This window comes from Cucurbita maxima, unplaced genomic scaffold (genome assembly GCF_002738345.1).
Source record: "Cucurbita maxima cultivar Rimu unplaced genomic scaffold, Cmax_1.0 Cma_Scf00030, whole genome shotgun sequence".
NCBI lineage: Eukaryota > Viridiplantae > Streptophyta > Magnoliopsida > Cucurbitales > Cucurbitaceae > Cucurbita > Cucurbita maxima.
The window spans coordinates 1,664,707-1,690,493 of record NW_019272046.1 but is presented as its reverse complement, the minus strand read 5'-3'; the positions used below and the strand labels follow the sequence as shown (position 1 = coordinate 1,690,493).

At 38.1% G+C, this 25,787-nt stretch overlaps 3 protein-coding genes across 9 annotated transcripts; all 3 read right to left on the bottom strand.

The window, feature by feature from the left end:
• Positions 1 to 155: 155 nt before the first annotated feature.
• LOC111465994 lies at positions 156 to 6,489 on the bottom strand. 5 transcript variants are annotated; one of them, XM_023110518.1, is made up of 11 exons: positions 6,194 to 6,489; positions 5,258 to 5,459; positions 4,852 to 5,015; positions 4,624 to 4,769; positions 3,879 to 3,941; positions 3,709 to 3,801; positions 2,469 to 2,630; positions 2,081 to 2,172; positions 1,168 to 1,331; positions 759 to 1,056; positions 156 to 618 (listed from the first exon to the last, which is right to left on the bottom strand). In XM_023110518.1, coding segments are annotated over exons 1-11 (1,482 nt in total). In that variant the 5' UTR covers positions 6,291 to 6,489; the 3' UTR covers positions 156 to 617. The 5 variants fall into 5 exon arrangements, with proteins under 5 accessions (XP_022966286.1, XP_022966288.1, XP_022966284.1 ...); XM_023110516.1 differs by having other exon boundaries at positions 157 to 1,056; XM_023110517.1 differs by having other exon boundaries at positions 157 to 1,053.
• A 1,733-nt stretch (positions 6,490 to 8,222) lies between these two features.
• On the bottom strand, positions 8,223 to 14,086 carry LOC111465915 (probable copper-transporting ATPase HMA5). 2 transcript variants are annotated; one of them, XM_023110382.1, is made up of 6 exons: positions 13,683 to 14,086; positions 11,883 to 13,262; positions 11,457 to 11,711; positions 10,480 to 10,602; positions 9,906 to 10,385; positions 8,223 to 8,843 (listed from the first exon to the last, which is right to left on the bottom strand). In XM_023110382.1, the coding sequence occupies exons 1-6, from the start codon at positions 13,971 to 13,973 to the stop codon at positions 8,427 to 8,429; spliced, it is 2,946 nt and encodes a 981-aa protein (XP_022966150.1). In that variant the 5' UTR covers positions 13,974 to 14,086; the 3' UTR covers positions 8,223 to 8,426. The 2 variants fall into 2 exon arrangements, with proteins under 2 accessions (XP_022966150.1, XP_022966151.1); XM_023110383.1 differs by lacking the exon at positions 10,480 to 10,602.
• A 3,402-nt stretch (positions 14,087 to 17,488) lies between these two features.
• On the bottom strand, positions 17,489 to 24,108 carry LOC111465937 (probable inactive leucine-rich repeat receptor-like protein kinase At3g03770). 2 transcript variants are annotated; one of them, XM_023110415.1, is made up of 8 exons: positions 23,695 to 24,108; positions 21,488 to 22,940; positions 21,156 to 21,289; positions 19,613 to 19,853; positions 19,330 to 19,529; positions 19,180 to 19,232; positions 18,942 to 19,053; positions 17,489 to 18,008 (listed from the first exon to the last, which is right to left on the bottom strand). In XM_023110415.1, exons 2-8 carry the CDS (start codon positions 22,815 to 22,817, stop codon positions 17,748 to 17,750), a joined length of 2,331 nt encoding a protein of 776 aa, XP_022966183.1. In that variant the 5' UTR covers positions 22,818 to 22,940; positions 23,695 to 24,108; the 3' UTR covers positions 17,489 to 17,747. The 2 variants fall into 2 exon arrangements, with proteins under 2 accessions (XP_022966183.1, XP_022966184.1); XM_023110416.1 differs by lacking the exon at positions 23,695 to 24,108 and adding an exon at positions 23,586 to 23,688.
• Positions 24,109 to 25,787: the final 1,679 nt, after the last annotated feature.

The window sequence follows — 25,787 nt, the reverse complement described above, 5'->3', positions numbered from 1 at the left end:
TTGGATAGTCTAGATTATTCTAATTCTTCGAGCCCATGAAACTTTTGATTTCGAAATCAATGCTTAAATATATATATAGTATTACCCGTAATTTACGAGAACATTTTGAAGTTTATGTCTTTCTTTTCAACTATATATATTCCAAGTTTCATAAATTTACATTCCCATAAAAATTTCAAATGTCTCAACAAAACAATCTGCTTGAGATTATAAACAATAGATATTAAAAGGGAACAAAGATAACAATGTGAATATCTTGAAAATGACAGCTATCCTAAAGGCATCAGAGGAGACACATCATCCGTCGCCATATATTCAGACAGTAACGAAACTCAACTTGGAATGTATGTAACTTCAACCTCCATGCCTAAAAAATGTAATATCATCAGTTATGTTGAGGTGTCGAATGAGCCTCCTTCCCACGTCGAGCCAGAGTTGTAGACTGCGCTGAATCATGGATCATCCCGAATCATATAACACGTTCAGTTGTGGTTGCATCTTGGATCGACTCAATTGCATGTCATGTCCAATTCAAAGAACTCGAGACAAATAAATTGTTCGACAAGACACGCTACAAGTCACATACTGATGGAGCGTCGGATTAAGTCGACTTCTCATCTATGAGACACCTCTAGCTGTTAGACTTGGGTTCGGAAAATTCGCCCAGTTCAACCAACGAATCAAATTTCGAAAGAACCTAATCTAGATCCTATCCTTTATCTATGTTAGCAGATACAGATACAGATACCTAGTCATACCAGTTTAGAAAGCTGAACCTACTGCCACTACCAACAACATTCTCGTTGGTTGAATGAGATTCACTGTCAACAGTTTCATCTGAACTCTCACTTGGGAGCAGTTGAATTCTATCCGCGTGCTCCATGATCCAATCCGTGAATTCAGGGGACGATGCCCACTCTGCCAACGCGTGTCGGGTTGAATCTCTAGTGAAATCGTCCCACGCTTTCTTCGTGAACTTCTTTCGATTGCGGGTCTTGTGGAACGATGAGTAGTAGTCCTGATTTTGCATTCCAGAGGATGGTGAAATTAAACCTGCTGCAATTAACACGTCAAACAATGAAAATGGTAAGAGGCAGAACCTCAATTGGGAGTATGAAAGACTCGTATGTACAAAAAAACGGACGAGGCGATGAAAGCAAACAGCACCATGAACAGGTGAATTCGACCATCCTGGTCTGTGGCTATCAGAAACTCTCCATCTCCTGTCTTGAGGGCTTGATCGGCTGAGGAATTCAGGACGAGTCCGGTTTCCAATAATTTGATTATTCTGCCTTTGCCAAGGGCCGCCAGATTCAGAATATGATCGATTCCTACCAAACATGAAAGAAATTTAGGCGGTCTGATGGCCTGAGCAGTAGATTTTTATAATATCAGACACCATATTTCATAACACACACAAAAGAAAGAACAACCTAGAGGCTGGGTAGAAGGGAACCAGACAAGGGCAACTAATACAAGAGTATGAATAGATAAGGAAAACAGTACCATTGGTACAAATAGATGAGTTAACGAAGCCTTTGCCAATAGCTACTAGACTAAAGCAGAACACACTTAACCTGTTCTTTAGGGAAGTGATAAGAAGCCACTGTTAATGAAAAGATAAAAGGCACAAAAGGAGATGAAATGTTCCCAAGATCCATCAGACATGCTTGTTTTGCATGACATTTAGGATGAAATCCAACATTTAAATGTTTTGCATGACAAGTGAAAGCGTATAATCGTCATAGATGCAGCAGACTAGAAAAATACTAATATTGTTGGTGAAAAAGAATACTTCTTTAATTGAAAAATATTTGCTTTAAACATGTCAAGGAAGTACAAAAGACAAGTAATATAGAACTCGCACCGAATCACGTCACTTCAGAAAATGACTTACGTATAACGCCACTGATAGCTTTTAATTGTTATAGATGCAGCAGAGTTCAAAACTTACTAAGATTGTTGCAGAAAAATAAAACTTCTTTAATTGAAAAATATTTGCTTCAAATATGTTAAGGAAGTAGAAAGGCAAGTTATATTGAACTCACACCAAACTACAGCACTTCAGGAAATGACTTACATTGTATAACTCTGCTTCAGAGATGAGATAAGATAGCAGGCCGCCCAACAACAAACAAAGGCGCCAAGTGCTAAAGGAGCATCAGGAGAACTCTGTAAAATAAATGAACCACAGAAGCACTTGACTATTTTATTTTCAAGTTTCAAGATACATAACAGTTAATTACTTAAACTGCAGATAAGTGACTCAAGCATTGTAGAAGTTACTCCAACTGGAACCGATGAAAAGAACTACAATCATAACAAAATATTTGGAAAGTGTACACCAAAACTCAACTTCACAATAATTTAATGAAAGAAAACTACATAATTCAAAGTTTTAAAATGGCACATATCCAAAGACACAAAAGCATCTTATCAAAAAAGGGGGAAAAATAAGCATGACACACCTGAAAGATAGATGTGGCTCCAATAATCCGCATTGCCCATTTTACAAACTGGGCCACACCACCATCAACATCTCCATCCTCTGAGATCACAAACTTCCTGACGATCCAGTACCCCAATGCAGCTCCAGAAAGAACAATCCCCAGAAGTAAAAAGATGGCAACCTTAAGAATATGAGAAAGAAGGATCAAGAATTAGCGCATACATCTATAGAAAGAAAAGAAAACTGTGATTGGAATCATGGTCGCTGATCATGGATTTAATGAAACGCTTTCATTCTTTTGTGTGTTGCAGCATCTCATTCCTTTTTTCTTTTCATTTTTTTTAAACCAGAAACAAAGCATTTTAGTGATAAAAAGAGAAGAGACTAATGCTTAAAGGATACATACTACACAAAAGAACACTAAAGGACAAAGGATAAATAAAGCAACCCAACCAAGGATCTGAAAAACTGAACAAAATGAAACAATATGCTTGAGAAATTGCCCTTTGAATCACATTCAAACACAAGGAGAGTAAAACTGAGGAAAAACTAGAAATAAATGATATCACCCTCAACTTCTAAAATAATGCTGAGGGCATGCCAGGGGCCAACCTCCTTGCAACGGCCAGGACATCCATGTCATTGGAGACAGCATTCACGACCAATCTTATATCTAACATCCTACTCTTGACGGGGGAAATTCCCCAAAGGAGAAACAGAAGCATCAAAATCATACAAAATAACCTTGGAAAGGAAATTCATCTATCCCTAGATGCAAAGGCTCCTTCCAATAAGAATGAATAGAAGTCTTCCCCAAGAAGCTTCCTTACTGCATCCAGTGAGGCCATACATACAAGATCCAGGAAATTTTATCTCAATGAAATAAGGCTTTGACCAAAAGGGAGTTCATTCATATTAACCCCAGATCAATTTTTTCTAGCTCATGCATATGATTGGATAGATATAATGTCTGTCAATTCTTTTCCCTCTATAGAAATGAATAGATGATCCCTCTAAAAATGAGAACCAAGACAAGTGCCACATACCTTTTTTGCTATATAATAGATTCAAGGTTTCAAACACTACAAGATCGTAATAGAAAAATAATAATAAGTATGATAGCTTAAAAGAAAAGAAAACAAGAACCATATAGATATGATGAACGGAACTCCAATATATTCTAAGCATTCTCTCTACAAGGTAAAGTTAAGAATCTCACTTGAAATGTAATAAAAAGAGCAAGAGGAGCTTAGACTTACTGGATTATGCATCTCTTCTTTCAGTCCGAAACTGAGAAGAATCGAATTTACAAACATTGCAAAGTGGTGAGCAAGATAGGATCCTGCTCCAAGCTGGAAAAGACGATGAGACAACTGTCAAGGAATGCTTTAATTGAAATAAGGGGACAAAATTTTAATGCCATACTCACCACCGATCCATATACAGCTAGATAAAAGACATTCTTCCTTCCAGTTGGCAACAACTTCATTCCCTACAAAATTAACAAACCCGTGAGTGGAAGAAAGTAATATAAGCTTCTAAATAAGATACAAGCATGAAGGGTTCATCAACCATCAAATTGACAAACATATGAAATGACCCCAGACTTTGCATCATTATAATCTATGAATACTTGCTTGTGAACTTTGCATTATCCAAATCTTGTAGGGTGAAATTGTCCACTCTCTTCCTAATGTATTTACTACTTGTGTGCAGTTATCTTTGAAAAATAAATCTCAACCATGTCTTAAAATTCCTCAACCAATGTTAAACTTCGTAATTATATTACATAAGGTAAGGAGTATATAGAAATGAATAAACTAAATTTGAGTGGTTAATCAAGTACGAGTGCATTCAATATGTAAATTCACATAAAGAGGAAACTAACTGCAGAGGCAGAATCAAGAATTCATTTAGAAAACAAGCACACATATGCACATACAACCAAACCTTACTCAGAGGTATATTTGTTGAGTTTGAAAACTCATGGACTCAAATACAACCAAACCCAAACCTCAGGGACTAAAAATGTATCTTTCTCTAAAGCCAAACAATTACTTTTTGCACTACCCCTACCTAAAATTCCCATAAAAAAAAATTAATATACAACAAAACACTAAAACAAACTACCTGCATATACTAGGAGTTTAAAAATGATTGTTAATCTTTAGTACCTGAAAAAGAATAATCAAGACAACAAGGAAGATTCCAATGGCCATCGAACTACTGTAGTAAAAAGGAACCCAGCTGCTGATAACAGGAGCAAGAAGAAGCAACATAAATCCCAATGCTAGACACAGAAGACGCCACTGTTGAAACTCTGCAAGAAGTTGGAAAACAAATTAACATAAAACTAGACTAACTTAAGACTGAGGAGGATCAAAAGCCAATGCGACAAACACCTTCTTCAATCGCAATTGTGACAGGACCACTTAGAGGTGAGACATTAAGAACTTTAACGTCAACATATCTGATTTCATACGGAGACATGGTAGAGCTCCATAATCCCTTTTGAAAAGTTTTCCACTCATCATCTCCACACTGACACAATCCAAGTGAATTGTTCCTGCATGGTTTAGGAAGAAAAGTATTAGAAGTGTTGTCTTGGAGAAGCGTTTGCATACAAGAAAAAGATTCCATTTTTTCACTAGTAGTTGCATTAATACTCAATGTTTCAAAAAGACTTAGAAACATATCCCGTGAGACTCGCTCATGGACAATGAAAACTGTAAGAAGCATCCAAACTCATGTATTGTTTGGTTTAGAAGAAGCTAGTGAGTAATGAATATCAGACTATGCTCCACTTACCAGTGAAAACAAACCTGAATTTTTGCATGTTGTCTTTCAGGAATAACAACAGATGGAACTGCAGTGACTCGAAAAGCACTGGCAAAACTTCCAAGTTTTAATCTTGACAGACCAGAAATCCAAACACGATCACATTGCATATCACTGGCTCCAGAAAGTGAAGATGGAAAGACATCTTCAGCTGGGTGCCCGAGGTCAATACCTATCCAGTGAAACGTTGAGATAACATCCATTGACATTAACTAAAGAAGTGCAACAAAAGGCCATAAACCCAATATATTTATCGCACAGGATTTTCATTAATCAAACTGTACTACACAAACCATTTCATACCAAATCAGAACCTTAAATCAGCAAACACGTAATAGATACGATTTGCACAAAATAACAATTAGAGGAAATATTGTCATTATATCGACAATCCCCACTTCGCATACACGTCATTTTTAAGTAAAATTACATAATACACTCGCTGCACTTTGAAAAATTGCCATAGAAAGAGACGTCTTGATGATTAAACCACGGCACATTGAGGAAAATAACGTACGATTGACATACTTATAGACCCTAACAACTAATTCTTTGTTTTCCCTCGATCTTTAGTCTCTAAAAGAACTGCCAACAATCGAATCGACTCAATCAAAACAAGAAAAAAAAAAAAATTAAGGAACCGAACTGCAAATACAAACCCTAATCCACATTCAAATCACTAAAAACACCAAACCCAAATCCGGCATCAATTCAAAATCCCAACTCAAAGAGAAAGCCCCCAGAAGGATAAAAAAGCAAACCAATCGCAAAATCAAGCATTACCAACAAGCACAAGCGAAATACCCTCCCCCACAACTAGAAAACCAGCCATAAACATCAAAATCTCGTAAGGAAGTTGAAAAAGAATAAAACGAACATTGAAACTAAGAGGGGTAAGAGAGATACTCTTGAAGGCGGAGTCATGAGCGGCATGGCCGAGAAGGAGAAACGAGAAGTAAACAAAAAGAATAAGGGTCATGGAAACGGAGGATGGAGCGGCCATAATCGCTAGGGGAATTGGCTGAACTTGCGAATAGACTGTGGCAGTCTATGGATTTGAATTTCTTTGAAATTTCATCTTCCGTGGTTTGTCATGTGGGCGTCTTCGAGAGCTCCGATGGCGTCCGCGCCAAGCAGCCGCGCTTCGCCCAAGCGGAGGGAGTTCGTGAGTGTTTGGGCCTGGGCCTCCGTACGCTTTTGAATTCTGTGCGCATTTTCTTTTCCTCGGACATTCCCGCCAACCTATTTATTTCCCTTTTTATTTTCTTGTTTATTATTTACCATCGTATGATCTTATAACCTGACCCTTCAAACTATACAACCCAATTCATGTTACATTATATTTTAATTATTCGAGTCGATTAGTAGGTTGACATTTTTTGGTTCGGTCAACCTGATCAATTCAAAAATAGCGTTACGACCCTACCCTACTCTTAAGATTAATATGAAAATTAAAAATATTTGACTTTTATAACCGACACTAGTAATTAGTTGTGAGTCGTGTATGTTTGATATTTGATTTTTACGAGATTTTAGTAATTAATGTAACATATATTGTAAATAAATAGTATTTTTTAGTACTAAAAAAAAAACCGACAACTCAACCCGACCTAGCTCGAAAATAGAGGGTTAAGTTGTGAACTCTATTTAGGTTGTTCGGGTCACTAACCCAACCTAACACAACCTGTATATATCTCTATTATTACTGTTCCACTTCTATATTTACATCTTATTAAAACAGAAGGTTGAGGCCGCTCAACCAATAAGAGAGAGTGCACCTGACGCTAGAAAAAATTGGGGCGAGGAAGTTAAAAAAGGAAGCTATCTTGTAATGCATACGTCAAAAACATCATACTATAATTACACATTCTAGATTCGCGACTTCTTTACCACTTAACAGAGACAACATAGTTCAACAATTGTATAATACCGTCCACTTTTAAATATAAACGCTCATACTTTACTTTCGATAATATACTTTCTCTTTCGATAGCTGAGGAACCCGCTTCTGTTTCGATGGCTGAGTAAGAGGAAGTCTTAGTACATATTAAATGTATTTTTATAATATACTTAATTAATTAGAATAAATAAACCAATAATTTATATAATTGTATATTTAATTCATTTATACCATAAAAGCTTATTTAATGAGTGGAATTAATTATGAACTAAAATGATTAATTAATTAGCTACAAGTATCTTAAATATATTTAATTACTTTATTAGGATGAGTTAAATTACGTTTAAAAAATTATTTTCAACCATTATGACTATTTACTTATTACTATTTAACCAATTAATTATTTAATGGGACTGATTTGGATGAGTTCATTCGTTATTTATATATCATAATTTTAAAACTGAGTTATTTAGAATCAAAATTAAATTTATAATCAATTATGATTAATTAAATAACAATATATTTATTTAATTCATTTTTATCGATGTATCAATTAACGAACTTATTTACTAAAATCATAATCAATTATTCAATTAAAATTAAACTTTTATTATATTTATTTATTATTTTAGTGAATTAAATATACTCTCAAACATAAATATTATTTATAGCTATGTTTGACGTCATATTCTGAAAAGTATCCTATTTTCAGATATAAAAGAGATAAAATTAATAAATTCAACATAAATATTATTTATAATTATTTTTTTATATTATTTATAGTTATTTTTGACCTCGTATTTTAAGTATCTTATTCCTAGACATACTCAAAGAAATAAAACTGAAAAATTCAATAGGAATATTAAAAATTCAACATGTGATATCTTATTCTCAAGCATCTTATTCTGAGACATCTTAAATAGAACAATTCTTCGGAGATAAAATTGAAAAATTCAGAGACTATGCTATATCTCGGAAATCAAAATCAACAGCCAAGAATCATGAACGGGAGAGATGAAGCAAGACCTAGGAAAACCCAAAATTAACCATTGAATGGCATTGACAATTCTACAATGCTACAATTATTTTGCAATTGATCATACTATTCACGATGGTATCTACAAAGCAACATCCATTATATCTCACAAACTAATACGAATACCACAAATTCATGCACCAATTCATGCAAGCCATGGAAAAGGGGAGAAAACAAGAAGATTTACTCACCTTTAACCTCAATCACACAACTCTAATGCCTTGTATCTCAAGGGTATCAAGCTTCTTGGGCCTTTTGTAATACTTGAGCAGGAGAGAACTACAAACAACACTAACAGAAGAGGCTGCCATTGCTGCTCCTGCAATCCATGGTGGTAGCCGAAACTGAGTCGACGGGAAAAGGACTCCGGCTGCGATAGGGATGCTGAGGAGATTGTAACCAAGTGCCCAAATGTAGTTCAGACGGATCCTGGAGAACGTTTTTCTTGAAAGGTCGATGGCGGTTATGACATCCTCCAAGTTGCTTTTCATCAAGACTATGTCAGCTGCCTCAATTGCAATGTCTGTGCCTGCACCAATTGCCATTCCAACATCTGCAGCCACAAGCGCTGGCGAGTCGTTGATCCCGTCTCCTACCATTGCCACCGTACGACCCAAAGACTAGATGTCAAAATTCAAAACCATGCTTAGTAAAGGTGTTAGAAAGGGAGAAAATCAGCATTAATACTATTAAATTTGTGCAAAACTTTGGTGCTAGTTTATAATTGAAACTCAAATGTGGGGGAGAATCATCTATAATCAGCCATACAATTTGCATTGTAACAGCCAAGTCCACCGTTAGCACATATTGTCTTCTTTCAACTTTCTCTTTCGAACTCTCCTCAAGGTTTTTAAAATGCTTCTACTAAGGAGAAGTTTCCAAACCCTTATAAAGAATGTTTCGTTCTCCTTCTCAATCAATGTGGGATCTTACAATTCACCCCTCCACGACCAGAACCTAGCATACTCATTGGCATCATTCCCCTCTCTCTCCTCTCTAATTGATGTGTGGGTGGCAAAATCTTGACCAATATTATTTACTACATGTAAGCATCTTATATTCCAAACAAGCATTGATTCAATTATACCAAGCCACAAGCCTTATCGTTCTATCAACAAAGTTTCAATATTATAGGCATCTTATTTCTTATATTCCAAACAAATATCTACCTAGTTAAACTATGAGATCTCACATCGGTTGAAGAAAGGAACGAAACATTACTTATAAAGGCGTAGAATCCTCTCCCTAATAGACGTCTTTTAATCGTGAGATTGACGGTGATACATAACGGGCCAAAGCGAAAAATATTTGTTAGCGGTGGGCTTGGACGGTTACAAATGGTATCAGAGTCAGGCACTGAGTGGTGTGCCAGCGAGGATCAGCTCCTAAGGGGGGTGGATTGTGAGGTCCCACATCGGTTGGAGAGAGGAAAGAAACATTTCTTATAAGGGTGTGGAAACCTGTCCCTAATAGAAGCATTTTAAAACTGTGAGGCTAATGACTATACGTAACGGGCCAAAGCGGACAATATTTGTTAACGGTGGACTTGGACGGTTACATAAACAAATTCATACTTCTATCAACTAAGTTTCAACTTTCAAGGCAAAAAGGGAATCTGGTTGTACCCAAATATAAAGTGGTTATAATTTATACTAAGTTTCTGTTGGAGAAAGCGTAGGTACCTGTAGTCTCTTCACTTCCTCAGCTTTCATGTCGGGTTTAGCTAATGCAATTATGTCATCAATCCCAACCTCATTGGCTATGGACTTCGCTGTCCCCCAATTATCACCTGTCACCATGATGGATTTAACTTTCATGGCTTCGAGTATGGAAATGACATCGCGAGCACTTGGTTTCAGTGCATCGGATATGGCAAGAACCCCGGTCAATTTCCGATCAATGGATACCAAAATTCCAGTTTGAGCCATTTCTTCGATTTCTTTTAATATTTCTTCAGCTTCAACGGGTATGAAAATGTTCTGATCTAACATAAGACTCTTGTTGCCTGCAACTACTTCTTTGTTTTGAACGATGGCCTTTACTCCATGTCCAGTAATGGAAATAAAATCTAGTGCTTCAGGCCATGTTTGGTTATCGTCCTCTTCTTTGAACTTTTTAGCATATTCAACAATGGCTTTGGCCAATGGATGCTCGCTGTTTACCTGATTCAAATGCAGAATAAAGAAGTTGTGGAGTTATGCAATCTCTGACATAGTTTCCGTTGGTAGAAGGAAGATTTTAAGTAACCAAGTCGACCTCAGTTGCGGCAACTAGTTCATAGAATTCTTTCAGAACCATATTTTTTAGTAGCTTTGTGTTCACCACAACTGGCTTCCCGACTGTAAGAGTTCCAGTTTTGTCGAACACAATGCAATTCACCTACAATTTATTATTATTCACAGCATTATATTAAAATACTCGAGAGAACATAGAAGAAAAATGGCCTCAAGACTATCAACGTTCATGAGTTTGTAGAACGTAAATAAGCTAACTAAATCATTCTGTTAAGCCTATATTGTGTTACTGGGAAAAGATGGAAACTAGGAAGAGGACATACCTATTCATTATTCATAACTTGTGAGATCCCATGTCGGTTGAGGAGGAGAACGAAACATTTTTTATGAGGGTGTAGAAACCTTTTTGTAACCGACGCATTTTAAAAACTTTGAGAGGAAGCCCGAAAGGGAAAACCCAAAAAAGAACAATATTTGTTAGTAGTGGGCTTGGGTCATTATAAATGGTATCGAAGTCAGACACCGAACTATGTGTCAGCAAGGAGGTTGAACCCCAAAGGCGGGTGGACACAAGACAATGTGCTAACAAGGACGTTGGGCCTCAAAGAAGGGTGGATTGGGGGGGTCCTTCTTCGATAGAGAAGGGAATGAGTGCGAGGAAGGACACTGGGCCCCGAAGGGAAATGAATTGTGAGTTCCCATGTCAATTGGGGAATAGAACGAAACATTCTTTATAAGGTATAGAAACCTCTCCCTACCAGACGCATTTTAAAAGCCTCGAGGGAAGCCCAAAATGAAAGCCTAAAGAGAACAATATCCGCTAGCGGTGGGCGGGCTTTGCCGTTACAAAATTTGGCCAAAATTTGTATGATGAATCATGTCCTCCCATCTTTGGCACAATTTTATTAAGCCAAAATGAATCAGAATTTTCAAAGCAGTAATGAAAAAGGAAAAAATATATCAAAAGAGAGTTAAAGCAGGACTGGAATATTTAATAACCTTGTGAGCACTCTCTAATGCTTGGCCACCTTTAATTAAAACACCTTTTGAGGCTCCAACTCCTGTTGCAACCATGACTGCAGTTGGAGTTGCCAGGCCCAAAGCACAAGGGCATGCTATGACCATAACTGAAATGCCAAACTGGAGAGCAAGCTCACAGCTATCCATGGAAGAAGGTATCCAGGACTTTGGGTAGCCACCATACTTCCCAGTAAGAAACCAGACGAGCCATGTTGTCAATGAAAGGACTATAACCTGCAGAGAAATCAGAATTGAACTCGCTGTTTTACATATATGGTTTCAAAGGAAAACTACAAAATCCACAAGCTATAACCGCAGACAATGATCAGATCTTGCAGGTTTTCCTAATTGAAACTATGAAAATGCATTAAATCATTAAGAAAAGTTGGAGCAAGACTTGCATACCATTGGCACAAAAAACTTAGAGATACGATCTGCAATTTTCTGAACTGGAGCTTTGGCCATCTGAGCCGATTCAACAAGTCGCACAATCTGTGAAAGGGCGCTTTCAGATCCAACGTGTGTTGCCCTCACATGTAGTACACCATTCTCATTCAAGGTGCCTCCAATCACCGTATCATCCGTTCTCTTTGCCACTGGCTTGGCTTCCCCAGTAATCATGCTTTCACTGACATGACTTTGTCCCCAAACAACAACTCCATCGGAAGCAACCTTTGCCCCTGGAATGACTTTAATTACATCATTCTTTTGTATCAACCGACTATCAATTTCTTCTTCCCTAATGACGTTTCCATCATTATCAAAAGTAAGCAAGGTTGCTGTTTCAGGCACCAACTTCATAAGCTTCATAATAGCCTCTGATGTTTTTCCCTTAGCCAAGACCTCAAGATATTTCCCGAGAAGGATGAATGATATAAGCATTGAACTGGTCTCAAAGAAGTCTGTGGCCTTAAAATCACTTGAGGTTGCAGATCTTAATACCATGTAGACTGAATAAAAGTATGCTGCATTAGTCCCCAAAGCAATCAAAACATCCATATTAGCAGAACCATGACGCAATGATTTGTAAGACCCTGTATAGAACCGCCTTCCAATAATGAACTGTACGGGAGATGATAACACCCACCTCAGCAGCTCCCCAACAGTCATCATATTGACAACTTCGGCATCTAGCACATCCTTAATACCAGGTATATAAGTGAATACCATAGAGCTTAAAAACACTGGAATTGTAAATATCAGACTCCATAAGAATGATCGGTAATATTGCTTAATTTCCTCCTTTTTATAGGCTTCTATGCCCTGTTCTTCAGGGAATATTGTTGCCCTAAAACGACCAGATCCAGTTGATTCAATCACTTGGATTATATTCCGAGGTCCGGTGACATTTGGCTTGTAAGACAATGAAAGTTTGCTGAGTGCAGGGTCAATATTAATACCTAGAACTCCAGGAAGTGCTTCCAGAGAGCTCCCAATCACTCTCATTGAATTCTCAGATCTCACTCCATCAACTTGGAGCAGTATCTTGCTTACATCTTCTTCTGTGCTAATAAGTAAAGCTTCGAATCCAGATTCTTCAATGGCTTGGAGAAGTTGATTGTAGTTCAAAATTCTTGGATCGAAACAAACTTCTGCTTCTTCCGTGGCTAATGCAACTTGGGCGTTTTGAACTCCACGAATTGCTTGTATTGTAGATTCCAAAGTTTTGGAGCAAGAAGTGCAAGTCATTCCAATTATATGAATTCGACATCTTTCAATCATTTCGTCATTGACTATACTTGCTTCAAAGCCTACATCGTTAATTGCCTCACATATTTGATCCAACTGTATGCATAGCCAAGAGAAAATAAAGAACTTAAATTCTGTGCGATCAAGAACTGGCAGTCAGTGTCAATGATCTTCACTTTGCCAGAACCATAAAGTTAGTACAAATGAAATCAAGTTGAGTTGAAAGAGTTTTAGGCTTCGTCTATTTATTTGGATCCCACTAAATTCTCTAGAGTTGACTGGTCGAGCCTTTTGCATTAAACAAACAATATAATCCCTAACAATTTTTGGCGCAATCTCGATTCAAAAAACACGCAACGAAAGCCAGCGAATACAAAGCTTGCACGTCTAACAGTCCATCATTCAAAATATTGATTACAAAATCGCATGAAAGCGAATCCAAAACGAGACCAAAACGAAAACAAAAACAAATTTAACCAAGCGCGAGAAAAGCAGAGAGACAGAGAAGATGCATACATTAACGAAGCTAGCGTAAAACTGGACACGAGCTTTGGCATTCAAAACATCAACAACGGCTTCACGAATCCCAGGGAGTCGTTTGATCGCCTTCTCAACGGAGCCGGCACAAGCAGAGCAGGTCATTCCAATGACGGAGAAGAACGCCGTCGACTCATTCGTCGGCAACCTATTCTCCGGTAGCGAAATCCCCGCCGGATATTTGGGCATGGACGGATAATGAGGCCGCGGCAACAGATTACTGCTGTTCTGAAACCGAGTGCATGCTAACGACCAGTAATTGGTCGCCATGGATGATCAAACCGAGGTTTCGAGAGATAGAGAGAGAGAAAGAGAAGGGTTTATGATCTGTTTGAACGAGGAAAGCAAAAGAATTGCAGAACAGAAGGGTGCAAGAATGCTTTATAAAAGTAAGCGGGAAAGTCCCCACCCTTTCTACTTTAAACCGTGCGAGTATTTATAGTTCAGCTCCATAGAAGACGTTTTAAATAAATATATATATTTATAAATTACAAATTTGGGACAAAATGTATCAACTGACAACCTAAGATCCAACCAAGAAAACAACACTCGTGTAATAGATAGCGACACTAATAGTCTATGTTGGAAATGAATGTTTCTTTCGTGCCGAAGTGTTGGAATGGTTGAGCATTCTTACACTGAAGAAAAATATTTTCTCCGACTCTTGCAACGGTTGAATTTCTTTCATCATTCTCGTTATTGTTGGATGATGAAAGTCCTACATCGGTTAATTTAAGGAATGATTATGAGTTTATAATCTAAGAATACACTCTCCATTGGTATGAGGCCTTTTGGGAAGCCCAAAGCAAAGCCATGAGAGCTTATGCTCAAAGTGGACAATATCATACCATTGTGGAGAGTCGTGTTCGTCTAACATGGTATCAGAGCCATGCCCTAAACTTAGCCGTGTCAATAGATTGACAAATCCTTAAATGTCGAACAAAGGACTCTAAAAGGAGTCAAGCCTCCTCGAAGGTACGAAGGCAGTCAAAAATGACTAAGACTCCAAAGGAGTCGAGCCTCGATTAAGGGGAGGCATGCTTTGTTCGAGGGGAGGTGTTGGATGATGAAAGTCCCACATCGGTTAATTTAGGGAATGGTCATGGGTTTATAATCTAAGAATACACTCTCCATTGGTATGAGGCCTTTTGGGAAGCCCAAAGCAAAGGCATGAGAGCTTATGCTCAAAGTGGACAATATCATACCATTGTGGAGAGTCGTGTTCGTCTAACATGGTATCAGAGCCATGCCCTAAACTTAGCCGTGTCAATAGATTGACAAATCCTTAAATGTCGAACAAAGGACTCTAAAAGGAGTCAAGCCTCCTCGAAGGTACGAAGGCAGTCAAAAATGACTAAGACTCCAAAAGAGTCGAGCCTCGATTAAGGGGAGGCATGCTTTGTTCGAGGGGAGGTGTTGGATGATGAAAGTCCCACATCGGTTAATTTAGGGAATGGTCATGGGTTTATAATCTAAGAATACACTCTCCATTGGTATGAGGCCTTTTGGGAAGCCCAAAGCAAAGCCATGAGAGCTTATGTTCAAAGTGGACAATATCATACCATTGTGGAGAGTCGTGTTCGTCTAACAGTTATGATTCAAACACAAAGTCAATGCTCGTGAAAGAAGACTGGAGAAAATAGAGTAATTTTTTATTTTTTAAACTCTTTAAAAGTTACCAGAGTAATTTTTAAAAGAAAATATTAGTCTGTTTCTATCCAATATTAACGGTAATGATATTTATTATTATTATTTTTTATAAGTTTAACGGGATTTTTGAGATTTTTTATTTTTTTTTAATTTGGAGTATTTTCGAGACAAAATTGAATAATAATTTATTAATAAAAAAATAATATGCCTTAAATTTTAATTTAATTTTCATTCATTAATAAGTATATAATAAATAAGTACATTCAGTTTATTTGTTTAACCATTAATATCAATAATTATTTTTAAATAAATGATTTTAATGCAATTAAAAAATATATAAATATTCCTTATGATCATAAATTGAATAATAAATTGTAAAATAATAAGAAAGAATAAGTTTATGCATTGATTTGAGTCGTTTTGAAGCATATTGTGATCACTATTATAACGTTTTAATAGTTTTCTTATAGGATGGTATTGAATAATTTGTGGATAAATATAACAATTTCGAGTTACTTGGATTACCCGCCTAAACAATTTAAAATTTTGGATTGGTCCAATAAATTTCCTCGACGTAACTTGACTCGTGTATACCCCTACCTAATCTAACATTACGATGACTGTATCGGACCATAAAATTTCATTCAAATGAAAAATTAATACTCATAATCAAAACGTGGACCAATGCAAAAATAAAAAAATGATACAAAAGTAACAATCGGCTCAACTACACAAGCTCCTTACGCTTAGATCAAACTGACAAAAAACAATCGTTCTAGAGATCAAAGATCATATTTATACACAAAACTAGCTATCATATTCCAAATTACAAACGGGGACAAGGGTCAAATAATCATTCCGACGTTTGTGTAACAGTCCAAACCCACCACTAGTAGATATTGTCCTTTTTGGACTTTCCCTTATAGGCTTCTCCTCAAGGTTTTTAAAACGAGTCTATTAGGGAGATGTTTCCACACCCTTATAAAGAATGCTTCGTTCTTGCTTACACACTGCCTCGTGTCCACCCCATTTCGGGGCTCAGCCTCCTCGCTAGCACATCGTCTCGTGTCTACCTTTGATATCATTTGTAACAGCCCAAGCCCATCGCTAGCAGATATTATCCTCTTTTGACTTTCCTTTCCGAGCTTCCCCTCAAATTTTTTAAAACTCGTGTACTATAGAGAAGTTTCCACACCCTTATAAGTAATGCTTCTCTGATATGAACCAAGAGACATCAATCATACAATATGCTTCAATAAAGATGTGAAGAAAATATTGTTGAAATTATCAAAAAGATATTTTAATTCATGTCACATTGAAGAATAAAATATTGTTGAAATTATCAAAAAGATATTTCAATTCATGTCACATTGAAGAATAATGAAGTTTCATGTTTTGAATTTTGACTGGAGTACAATTTAAAGTAATTTAGAGTTATTGTATTTCATTGATGTATTTTAAGACTTTTAATTTACTTTAAGTTACAATTACTTTAAGACTTTTAATTTACTTTAAGTTATAATTACATTACATGATGGTTAATTAAGACCATTAAGTATGGATGTTACACCTCTTGAAATGCCTTTAGTTTTATTTTGAGACTATATAGAGCCATGATACAGTAAAAAGAAGCATTTGTGTTCTTCTTTTGAGGCTATATAAAGCCATGATACAGTAAAAAGAAACATTTGTGTTCTTCTTTAGCCAATGACGTTTCTTTGCAATTCTATGTAGTTTAGATTACATGTAGAATCATTCAAGCTCGACATGATCAATCTTGCTTGTGGAGTGATTCGAATCTCAAACAAGTGTTTGAGATATTTGATCAACAAGAATCATTCAAGCTAGACATGATCGATCTTGTTTGTAGAGTAATTCGAATCTCAAACAATGTTCTTACCTTGAGATATTCGATCAACAAGGTGATCCGAATCTTACTCCCCTTATTATAGTGGTTTCTTATCTTATCATTCTTTCTCCACCCTAACTAACGTGGGCTCTCACCGTTCGTATTCAATAATACTAACTTATAAACAAGTCCGATATGAGAAGATGTGATTCTAGATAACCAGGTCGCTTCGAGCAGTCTTTCGGGGGAGACATACTTCTTCTGTAACAGTGGGAAGGCTCGTTCAATAACAAATTTGTTTCCCTTAGATTTTCGATCCACGGAATCACAATTTACAAAAAAAAAAAAAAAACAGAGTTTGGACCTTTACTGTTTTTTACAACAAAACAATCTTAAAAACAACAAATTTAGAACAAAAAAACATATCTATATGCACACCTAAACTTTGTTAATTTTGATGAATAAACAACAATGGCAACACTATCAACCAAACTGTTAAGATCCAAGAGTTGAGATGATAAAGTAAAAGAACCTCTTTGTGATCGTTAACAGATGGAGAGTTTCGGTGAGACGGGAGACCCCTCGCTGCTTCGGTATTCACCGCACCAAGCGTCCTGAACCTGAGCAGCAAACTGCAAATTCCAGAGAACATCTTCAATGGAAGGTCTTGTGATTGGATCCTTGAGCAGACACCTGACACAAACTTCCATCATTGTCTTCAAGGATTGGTCTATGCATTCGTTTTGAACGCCGGGATCGACTATGCTCTTTCGAGCGACAATGTCTGATGAAATGGCTTCTTGTATCTGTATGCATCAAAGAACACCATAAAGAGATCATATAAACCTCGAAATTTTATTGTAATAGCCAACACCCACTGCTAGTAGATATTGGACGCTTTGACCCGTTACGTATCATCGTTAACCTCATGGTTTTAAAACGCGTCTACTAGGGAAAAGTTTTCATACCCTTGTAAGGAATGTTTCGTTCCCCTCTCCAACCAATATGGGATCTTACAATCCACCCCATTGGGAGCCCAGCGTTCTTGCTAGCACACATTTTGGTGCCTGTCTCGGATACTATATGTAACAGTCCAAGCCTACTGCTAGCAAATATTGCCCACTTTGGACCGTTACGTATCGCCGTCAGCCTTATAGTTTTAAAATGTGTCTACTAGGGAGAGGTTTCCACACCCTTAGAAAGAATGCTTCGTTCCCCTCTTCAACCAATGTGGGATCTCACAATCCACACCCTTGGAACCCAACGTTCTCACTAGCACACCGTTCAATGCCTAGCTCTGATACCATTTGTAACAGCTCAAATCCACCTCTAGTAATATTGTTTGTTTTGGTTCATTGCGTATCGCCGTCAGCCTCACGATTTTAAAACGCGTCTACTAGAGAGAGGTTTCCACACCCTTATAAGGAATGCTTCGTTCCCCCCTCCAACCAATACGGGATCTCACAAGGGGGCCCAACGTTCTCACTAGCACACCGTTCAGTGTGTGGCTCTTATACCATTTGTAACAGCCCAAACCCACCGCTAGAAGATATTGTCCGCTTTGACCCATTACGTATCACCGTCAGCCTCACGATTTAAAAACGCATCTACTAGGGAGAGGTTTCCACACCCTTACAAGGAATGCTTCGTTCCCCTCTCCAACCAATGTAAAATCTCACATTCATAGAGCGACACACACGCACATGCACGTACACAAAAAGCAACGTATTCTCTATTACCTTCTCTCTTAACACATTAATTTCGCCTTTCGATTTGAAGGCTCGTCCACGGATGATTTCTAATAATATTACTCCAAAGTCATAGATGTCAGCTTGAGCTTCTTGATTGATCCTGTGAAGTAACAAAAGAGAGAGTCAACTTCATAGCGCAGTATGGGGTAGACAAGAGGATAGAAGAGCTGTTTTTGTTGGATAATTCATGTCATGTCCAGCTGTACTATGCTAGAGTGCCATCAACCTTTCATTGTCACTGTGATCTTTCGATCCACCGGAAGATTTTCCCCGACTAACCTGAGAAGTTAACCAGGTCGTTACGAACTAGAACGAACAAAACAAGCCAAGGAGGTGAATAGACTGCCCAACAGAAAAAAAAACATCTTCGTTGTACCTCGGCCATGCTCTCAGCCATTAGAGGAAGGTTGTAGCTGCTAATTTTTGCAACAAGGTTTTGATCCAGTAATACATCAGTTATTTTAATTTTATTTGAATATACACCAGCAACTGTATGCAAAAACTGGAGGCCTTTCGCTATTCCGACCGCTGCTGCTATACGTTGTGTCCAAGTAAGCGATCGTCGCGAATGCCTTTCTGCAATGCATACATTAGCACTAAGTTTGCATAGTGAAAATGCAGAAATAATGAGAAGCAAACTATTAATGTTCATAAAGTACCAGATATCCAGCTTTTCAGAGTGCCATTAGGCACGTATTCGAAGACGAGAAATATTCTGCTGACACTTGAATCGTCCAAATATAACTCAAAGCAGTGTCCGAGAGCACTAACCAAATGACGGTGTCTGAGTTTCGAGATAAGGTCGATATGATGCGTGAAGTTCTGGGTGCTATATCTTCTTTTCATTTTAAGGCATCTAATGGCAACAAAAGAACCATCCTTCAGCTGACCTCGGTATATCTGATAACAAAAAAGGAAGGACAAAGTCTTTGATGAGCAGTTTTTCTTTACTAATCAGAGTGACAATGCAAGATATCAAGTGTACAAAAAGCACTTCATCCACAACAAAGTTTTCATACCAATATAAAGGAATATATGATCTAAAACTGTTTGTTTGAAATTGAAACTATGGAAACTGAAGCAAGGAGAAGTTTCTGTGTGAAATCCAACATCGGTTGGGGTGGAGAACGAAACATTCTTTATAAGGGTGTGGAAACCTCTCCCTGGAAAACGCGTTCTAAAAGCCTTGAGGGGAAGCCCGAAAGAGAAATTCCCAAGAGAACAATATCTGCTAGCGGAGGGCTTGAGTTGTTACAAATGGTATCAGAGCCAAACATCGGGCGATGTGCCAACGAGGAGTTTGAACCCTTAAGGGGTGGACACAAGGGGGTGTGTCAGCAAGGACGCTAGGCCTCGAAGGAGGGTGGATTGTGGGTCTCACATCGATTGAAGAAGAGAACGAATGATAATGAGGGCGTTAAGCCTCAAAGGGAGGTAGATTGTGAGATCTCACATTGGTTTGGGAGGAGAACGGCGCATTATTTATAAGGGTGTGGAAACCTCTCCCTAGAAGACGCGTTTTAAAAACCTTGAGAGGAATCTCGAAAGAGAGAGCCCAAAGAGGACAATATCTACTAGCAGTGAGCTTAGGACGTTACAAATGGTATCAGAGCCAGACATCGGGTAATGTGCCAACGAGGAGGCTAAACCCCGAAGGGGGGTGGACACAAGGCGATGTGCCAGCAAGGATGTTGGGCCCTGAAGGGGGGTGGATTGGGGAGTCCCACATCGATTGGAGAAGGGAACGAGTGTCAACGAGGATGCTAGGCCCTGAAGGGAGGTGGATTGTGAGATCCTACATCGGATGGGGAGGAGAACGAAGCATTCTTTATAAGAGTGTGGAAACCTCTCCCTAGATGACGTGTTTTAAAAACCTTGAGGGGAAGCTCGAAAGGGAAAACCCAAAGAGGACAATATCTGCTATCGATGGGCTTGGGTCGTTACAAATGACATCAAAGCTAGGCACCAGGCGATGTGCCAGCGAGGAGGCTGAACCTTGAAGGGGGGTGGACATGAAGTGGTGTGCCAGCAAAGACGCTTGGCCCCCCGAAGGAGTAGATTGGGGGATCCCACATCGATTGGAGAAGGGAACGAGTGTCAACGAAGATGCTAGGTCCCAAAAGGGGATGGATTGTGAGATCCCACATCATGCTATTATTCAAAATGAAAGAGTTGGGTATCATAAACAAGATTTTGTTATACCTGTCCTTGAGAACCTTCACCCATGAAAGCAGAAGAATCAAAGTTATTAGTAGCTTCCTCAATCTCTTCATAAGAGAGCACTCTATAAGTTGAAATGCCAAGTGGCGCAAACTTCATTGTCTGAGATATATACCCTGGAAGTGAGGCAAGAAAGAGCAAATTTGGAGTCAAACTTTTGTAAGCATTAAAAAACTCAAATCAGATAGTTTCTTTACACACACGAACTTGTGGAGGCACGTGCAGGTAGAGAGAACGTCGCTCTCAAGAACTAGTACACCCTGTTCTTGAAATAAGCAGCTAAACTAAAAGTAGATAAGCAAAAATGATCTTACTTGCATCAGAGAACAGCTTTGATGTGTATTCAGCAGAAGGATTCTCTATTATTAAAGTCGTTCGAGGTTTTTTCGTCGAATTCTTCTCATTTTTCCTTCTTACTACAAAGAAACCAATGCCAAGTAACACAATCACTCCAACGACACCGCCAACGATACTCAGGGCAAGAACAGCCTTACGAGATCGGTCTTTCTTCTTTCCCTCAGCTACAATGCCCACAGCTAACGCTTCGTTTCGACAAAACGAAACAGGATGCTGCTGTTGTTCTTCAGTGACAAGACAATTCCTAGCATACAAGACAACCCTGTTCTTATTATCTGCTAGAAGACACTTTGGCAAGCTTCCAGTCAAAAGATTTGAGGATAAATCCACAAATTTAAGTTCATCATTGCAAGAAATATTATCAAAAACCATTCCTGTGAGCTTGTTCCTTGATATATTGAGAAACGAAAGAGACTGTAGCGAAAACAATACCGGTGGCAACGGCCCAACCAACGAATTCAAAGAGACGTCGAGATATTGAAGCTGGTAAAACGAGTTAACTTCAGCAGGGATACTCGATCTGAACTTGTTTCTACTCAGTTTAAGGGTAACTAGCTTATTTCCAAGCTGAGGGAATTGAGGTCCAAAGCCATTGTCTTCCAATTCAAGCACTTGAAGGTTCGTCAAAGTGCTAAGATCAGGCAACTCCCCATAAAAATGGTTATGTGAAAGTGAAAGAACTCTAAGATTTTCCAGCTCACTCAGTGAATTGGGCAAAGATCCATTTAGAACATTGTGTTTCAAGCTCAAAACAGTAAGCAGCGGAAGCGCACGGAACCATTCAGGAAGCTGGCCTGCAAGCATGTTACCATCGAGTATAAGCGTTCGAAGGCCTGATAGCAACGATATCTCTTGAGGGATGCCACCATATAGGAAGTTCGAGCTCATGTTTAGTATTTCCAGAGATGATAAATGAGCTATCCTACCAGGAATTGAACCCCATAAACCAAGAGAAACTAATGTAAGGACTTTCAAATCTGGAAGCTTAACAAGGGTATTAACGAACGCGTTCATCGAAAAGTTACGAGGTAATAGAACAGCTCCTTTCTTGCCAATTATATGCAACTGGGTCATGTTTCCTTCATAGCATACAACAGTCACAGAAGAATCTGGTTCCAAGTTGCAAAAATCTATGTTGTTATTCCAGTTACTTAACACAGCTGGGAAGTTCAGAAGCTGCTGTATTCTTAGAAGCGTCCGAGTCTGCGACGATTGCTGTGAAAGACCGATTCTGACTAAAAGGATGACGATAACTAGAAGCACAGAATTATGAACTACTTGAGCCATTGTTCCTATGAACAGAACCAGGTGATGAATGACAGTGAACTAGATCTCAGAAGCCAGTAAATTCGAGCAGCTTGTACCGTATCGACACTGCTCCAAATGGAAACGACGTTGCTTAGAACTACCCTAAAGCAGAATATGATAACAAGCAGAGTTAACATTCAATTAGAAACAAGAACTCCTTAACTTGACAAGCCAAATGTGAATATCAGAGACTCCTCATGACAACAAACAATCTTTTAAACTGAAAAAAGAAAGATCAAGCACAGCCAGGAGTTGTAAGTTCATCTACACTCAAGAACTTCATAGAAAATGAAGAACAAACAACTATATGAAGTTATTCATCACACAACTCCAAGATCCTCAACAAACAAAGCCACAGTTCTATAACCAATCAAAGATTTTGCAATGTTCAAACCCAGCAGAAATGTGAGATCCCACATCGGTTGGGGAGAAGAACGAAACCCCCTTCATAAGAGTGTGGAAACCTCTCTCTAGCAGACGCGTTGGAAAGCCAAAGAGGAAAATATCTGCCAGTGGTGGACTAAGCCGATCATTAAAAAAAACCCAGAAAGCTCATTTCAATCCAAAACACCACAGGTCTTGCAGATAACCCATTTGGGCAAAACAAAAGGAATTTGAGCCATACATTCATAAAACACTCAAGAAGAAGCTCCTATGACACAATTTACAGAAGAACCCGTTCAAATAAGTCGGTTTCTATCATAATACATGCCAGGACAAATCAGTGACATAGTTTCAGCAAAATACCTCAAAACCCAGATGCCAAAAAGAACAAACAGACAGTGAAATCACAGAAACAGACACACCAGTGGTGTTCTTCCACATTCTAGAAATTTCACGACAAATTTCATCTTACCCAGTTCAAATTTCCGGTTAATCAAGATGATAACGAATGAACTTTATGATAATCATCCATGAGATAGTCATAAAGACAAAAGGCGAGCTCTGACTGGGATGAAAAAGCAAAAGGAGGCGAAAGATTCCTGCAGAGAAAAAGAAAGAGTACGTCGTCTTTATTCCCTGTATGCGACATAATCGAACTTGGAGAGATATTAAATTCAGAAGAAATAGGATTGGAATGGCATAAGAACTGGAGGTGGGTCGATGATTTTTGGCACAGAGTGCAATGTGAGGCCTCGCTTTCGTTGATGGGTGCGATGAAACTTTAGAATTCTGTGGTTTTTGTCAGATTTTGGAAATGGAGGAATGTGGGTGGTCCCTTTGCTTCCAAATCTGTTGCTTTTGCCGCCTTTCTTTTGCTCCCATTGCCATTTTCATCGCACTGTTGCTACCCATTTTTACAAAACGTCTATATTTACAATCGAATCCAAGCTTCAATGTTCTTACAATAAAGTATGCCCAAATTTCTCATAATTATAGATATAATGGTTTACACTAAAATTAATATTCATATATGATTTAAACTTATAATTTGCTCATTAATGTGAGATTAGTGTTTAGAGAGAGGGAAATTGGGAGCTAAGTAAAGGTAGAAATGCATGTGATATTAATCATATGATAAACATAAAATTAAAAAAATTTCCTCCCTCCCCCAATAATATTATAGACTTAAATATGTTGGTGACAGATCAAATTACATATATTGTCCGACCAAAGCTGTATGAAAATAGTATAAAGTTTTTATTTTTATAATTTTTTTAATATAATTAGCAGAACAACCTAATGAAATGAGACATTCTACCCGCTTTTATCTCATACAATTGGAACTCATAACCCTTCCACAAGATTTAAATATATATTTTTTTTTTTAATAAAGCTTTGAAATTTTAATTTTAATTTTATTTTTTTTTGAGTCTCGCTTAAAGCAAATAGTTCTTGATTTGAAGTCTACTGATGATGCTCTCAATGTCGAAACGACATTCGATTTCTATGTCAAATGAAAAAAAAATGATGAGAGTTTATGTAACCGCTCCTTTTGGACTTCTCCTTAAAAGGCCACTCCCTTCGGGGCGCAGTGTCCTCGTTGGTACTCGTTCCCCTCTTCTGTCGATGTGAGACCTCACAATCCACCCCTCTTTCAAGGCTTAGTGTCTTTGTTGACATTCGTTCCTCTCTCCAATTGTTGTGGAATCTCACAATTCATCCCCCTTCAGGACTAGAAGTTCTCGCTGACTCACTGCCCAGTGTCCACCCCCCTTCGGGGCTTATCGTTCTCGCTAGCACACTACTAGTAGAAATTGTTCTATTTAGCTTTCCCTTTTGGGATACCCCTCAAGGTTTTTAAAACGCGTCTGTTAGGGGAAGGCTTCCGCGCCCTTATAAAGAATGCTTAGCTCCCGTCTCCAACCAATGTGAGATCTCACAATCTACCCCTGGTACTTGTTCCCATCTCCAGCCGATGTAGAATCTCACAATTTACTTTAAGGTAAAGATGTCAAATGCTAAGCTTTCGTCTTTTGTAACATTCATATTAATGGTTTTAGGCATCTTTTTAAAGTTTGTACGAATGACTTCACCTTTTTATATTGTTAAATAGATAGAATATCTAATGTTCTTGATAACCAGCCTCACACTATCCATTAAATTTATGATACCGAAGGTACTTAGATTTACAATCGGTTCAGATTTAATCCATAGAGTTGATTTTTTCCTCACTTTTACTCCCAAATGTCAAAATTCTCGGGAGAGATATTAATGACATCTATGAAAAAAAGTGTCATAGAAGAGCTCGTTGGAATATTAATGTTGTTTTAGGAGGACCCGACTAAAGAAAAGACCTATGCCCTATATGTGTAATGAGAGGGACCTTTAGACCTAGTTGAAGGTATGAAAAGACAAAAATGCCCCTTTGTTGAGCATGACACATGGTTGATACATAGGGGTACTTTTGGAAACTAGTGGAGCAAGGTCATGTGCCAAAGCTCAAAATGTCCCTCCGTGGGCGTGCAACCCACTTCCAAGTTGTCCAAACCTCTTTGTTTTGTGGAG